General features: G+C 37.1%; 1 protein-coding gene across 3 annotated transcripts in view; it reads right to left on the bottom strand.

Moving 5' to 3' along the window:
- The window catches only part of LOC111866418 (protein salvador homolog 1), a 71,079-nt gene that overhangs the window by 51,797 nt on the left and 15,035 nt on the right, over positions 1–4,247 (bottom strand). For all 3 annotated transcript variants that reach the window (XM_023855350.2, XM_023855349.2, XM_033752245.1), the window contains exons 3-4: positions 3,198–3,271; positions 117–238 (exon numbers count right to left, since the gene is read on the bottom strand). In XM_023855350.2, coding sequence (XP_023711118.1) covers positions 117–238; positions 3,198–3,271 — 196 coding nt within the window. The remainder of the gene's footprint in view (positions 1–116; positions 239–3,197; positions 3,272–4,247) is intronic.

Genomic DNA, 4,247 nt, shown 5'->3' with positions numbered 1-4,247 from the left:
GGGGGGGGGCGCACGCGCGCACACACACACAACATTTTCATATTTTTCCCAATATCTTCATTCTAAATAAGATCTAAATGTGTTCTTCAGAAGGAGATTTAGTACATAGTATATACCTCTGAACCAAGTCAGGAATAGAACTGCTGGGAGTATATTTTCCTTCATGGCCACCCAAGGTACTTGGCGTCATTCGAGTGTTGCCAAACTTCTGTACAATACTGGTCTGCTGTACTACTGGCTGCAAACACAATTCACACTTTCATCTACGGTTCATTTCATAACACAAAATACTCCTGATTTTTAACATATGGATTATTCACTTTGCAGCTTACATGTGCACTTATTTTTGTACTGTCTATGGGATTTGCAAAATGAAAATTGTGTACTGGGCATTTTTGAACCAAGATTTCATCTCCAGTTCTTCTCATTACATGCCTGTATCAACATTAAAATCTTACTATGTTATTGGGAATGCAGTAACTTAGAAAACCATCTTCCTGACTACTCTTCTTGACACCATGCTGTACTATGACTGCATTTATAAGCCCACCAACACTCTGTAACTGATCTTATGAATTTTACTTAGTAAGTGAATGAAATTAACACTAAAACAAAATGTTTACAAAAATCAAGCCAATAATTTTTTTTCAATCACGATGCTTACAATAACAAATACAGTATATGAGTACTGCACAAAGGTTCAATCTGTAAGTCTTGTAGATAATCTACCTTGTGATAACCAGGAACTTAATTTCAGAAACTTTTTATCAGTCCTATGTGTCACATAAAGAAAACTGAAACGAGGCTGAATTCATAATAAATTCTGACAGCAAATCTCCAAGACAGAGCATGGAAAATGCTTAGAATCTTGATTCTTCCATGCTTCGGTGGTTCTATCAGAAACAAACTACCAAAACTATTTTCCTGTATCTATCCCATCTGTCCAATTATTTGCTGTTTTTCTGAAAGCTTCAAGATTAAGCCTCTCCTGCATGACTAACAAAATTTAAACAAGAAAGTGAATACTGAAGTCAAGAGAGTAGTCTTGCTTTATACTTGTCTTGGATTCAGATTTTGGCCATGAGACCACCTATCATGACTGAGTTTTTGTAGCCACCTCTTGTCCCTCCAGGCAAATTCTGGGACATTACCTAAAATTATGACATGACCACTTACGTCCACATCCTTCCCAATTTATTACTCACTAATAATCATATTATTATTAAACACTACATAATCTGAACTACTGGAAGTGTTTCTCAGTAAGCCAAGATTAAATGGAATAAAACAAGAGGAGGAGCAACTAAATAACACTGTTTAGTCATTAATGTACAAGTATTTCTATAAGGGACCGCCTCTGTGGTCTAGTGGTCAGAGTTCCTGGCTAGAGATCCAGAGGTTCCAAGTTCAATTCCTGGCACTACCAGATTTTCTAAGTAGTGAGTCTGGAATGGGGTCCACTCAGCCTCATGAGGATAATTCAGGACCTATTTCAAGGAAATAGCGGCTCTGGTCTAGAGACCCGAGATTAATGGCCATGGGGATCTGTTGCGTTGACACATGTGATACCCTCTATCCACAAAAGTTGGCACCAACTTCACCAACAAGAGGCGGTCACTCAGTCAGTATAATTTACTTGCAGACTCCAGGCCACAGAGTCCGTTTCCTTCTGTTTTGTTTTTTTGTTTGTATTTCCATTTAGGATTTATAACATTCATCCTTGAAGAAATTGTAACCTAACCATATTTACAAAGGCAACGAAACCACACTGTGTTAGAAAAGGCCTACTAACCTGCATCCCTGCCATATGTGGAAATGCTATTGGAAATCACAGACTAAAATTTGTGATGGCTATCAAAGAAATCATTATTAACTATGGGAACTGAGATAACAGCCTGTTCATCAGTAAAACCAGCAGTGTGTGTTTACAGATAAAACATATTTAATAATGTACTAAGAAGATGCAGTGATACTGACTGACAATCCTCCATATCATTCAGTATGATGGGAACTTTTTTAAAAAATTTTCGGTCAGTATCATACGCATTAAATGGAGGAATTGTTTTGGAAGAGACTGTGGACCTGTCGTCTTGACAGATTACTGATGATGATGATCATAACCTTGAGCAGTTTATGAATCAATATTAATAGCTTCAACAGTATAAGCCTAACATCCATCACATCCTCTCAAAACTCTTCTTTATGAGGACAACAATGTGACAGCATTCTGAAATGAAATCATGCTAGTAGATGCAAAATATGATGCTTCTCTTGTCATGGGTGTATCTTCTTCCAGATATGGAAGATGATTTAAAGACTTTCATACTAACAAACTGAGCAATATTTTAATAAATGAGTATAATTAACACAACAATAGAGAGGATTCTACTGAATGACTGCAAAGAGACACATGTGACTGAAATGTTCAGTACAAGTGACAGATTCTTAGAGTAGTGAAGAAAGGTAATAAGGCAGAATGCAGGGCCACAGTCAGCACATGAACTTTAAAGAAAATAAGAAAAGGATATGGCGGATTTAGTATGCCAAGTGGACTGAAATGAAATCGTTCAGATCATAACTCTATGGCACAATTCCACTCAAATTCTTTCAACCTCCTGGTTTTGGCCCTGGAGTGTCAGTCATTTTGTAAGTTACTTCTATATTTCACTTTCAAGTACCATATTTACTTACATAATTTAACACTCCTACTCTTAGATAAAAAATGCGGGGGGAGGAATTAAATAAAATATTTTTCACACATAAAAAACCTCATTCCACTTACATGCATTATGACAACATAATATGCAAACCTTCAATCAAATCGTTCCATAAAAATTGTTGGTAAAAATATTATTAAGAGTCATTTTCATCCCAATGTCAATTAAAAAATCTGCATGGTGGTGCATGTAGGAATGAATATCCATGCTGTGCTAGCACATCATGTTCAATTTCAATTGCATTTTCTACGAAAATTATGCGTCAATCAAGATTTTAAAAAGGAAAATTTTCAACTCAGTTTTCATCAAGGAATCGCGTGGTGGAGTACAGAAGCACAAATGTTTATACCATGTTCTGACATCTCATTTAACTGTAATCACTTCAATCTAAAATGATATTCACAAATTTTAGGCACAACTTTCTGTTATAGTTCTTCAGTAACAAAAGCTTATCTGTATTTAAACAAATACTTCACCTACCATATTAGGAGATAGGGCTTGAGTTCCTCGGCGATGACCTTTCCTAATGGGCTCTGTTGACCATACATTGATAACTGAAATAAGGAAAATGATGGCCACTTACCAAGACAGAACAAAGGTTGCTCTGCCAATGCAGACTTGAAAATTCTTCTCTTTTTTTCCTTTCAGAATATCAACTTTGTGATGTGATTATCATACCATAGTAGGTTCATATGGTAAGGAATAAAAAAATATGATGAAGGTATTACATAACATTTCTTTCTTTAAAAACATATTTCCTGCCAATGTGAACCATCACTGCAATGATGTAAATATAGCCAGTTCTCTTTGATAGACTTGAAAGGATTCTGACGATGGTGTATACTGTACTTCTTTTGGCTTATTTTGGACTTCATCCATTGTCTAGACAAAAGACCATGATGTTTTGGAGACTGGATCTGTCTCTGTCTTCAGGTGGGTAGGGAAGGATAAACCTACTGGACCAGTGATTGAGACTAGCTCTTTCTAACGGGCCCAACCAAGTAGGTTTATCCTTCCCTACCCACCTGAAGACGGAGACAGATCCAGTCTCCGAAATGTCGTGGTCTTTTGTCTTTTACATACTAGACGATGGATGAAGTCCAAAATAAGCCAAAAGAATTGAGGCTTTCACTGCGGTGACTATGAAGAAAGCAGTCTTCTGGGATTTGGCACCGTGTATATGTGGTTTTAACCGACGTTTCGGAGGAACGTATCGCCTCCATTTTCAGGGTAGAAGAAAAAATATATAAGAAATCTGCAAGCAAAAAGACCGTGAGAACCGGTAAAAGCAGACAGTCTGCTGTCTGCTGTCACTGCTTGAATATGCTGTGACCAGCATATTCAAGCCCAATGCTGATCTGAGCAACGTCACTGGGGACATTGGAAAATTGTGCAAAGGTTTTAGTAAAGAAGATCAGGTAGTTATAGTTGGGGGGCCAGGTAACAGTTTGGAGAGAAACCTCAGTTATCAAATTGAGAAAGATTTAAGTGATATTGCCCAGAAAACTAGTCACACCAATGTGAGGTTTG

The sequence above is a fragment of the Cryptotermes secundus genome, unplaced genomic scaffold (assembly GCF_002891405.2).
Source record: "Cryptotermes secundus unplaced genomic scaffold, Csec_1.0 scaffold193, whole genome shotgun sequence".
NCBI lineage: Eukaryota > Metazoa > Arthropoda > Insecta > Blattodea > Kalotermitidae > Cryptotermes > Cryptotermes secundus.
The sequence above is the reverse complement of the archived record's forward strand: the minus strand, read 5'-3'. Positions and strand labels throughout refer to the sequence as shown.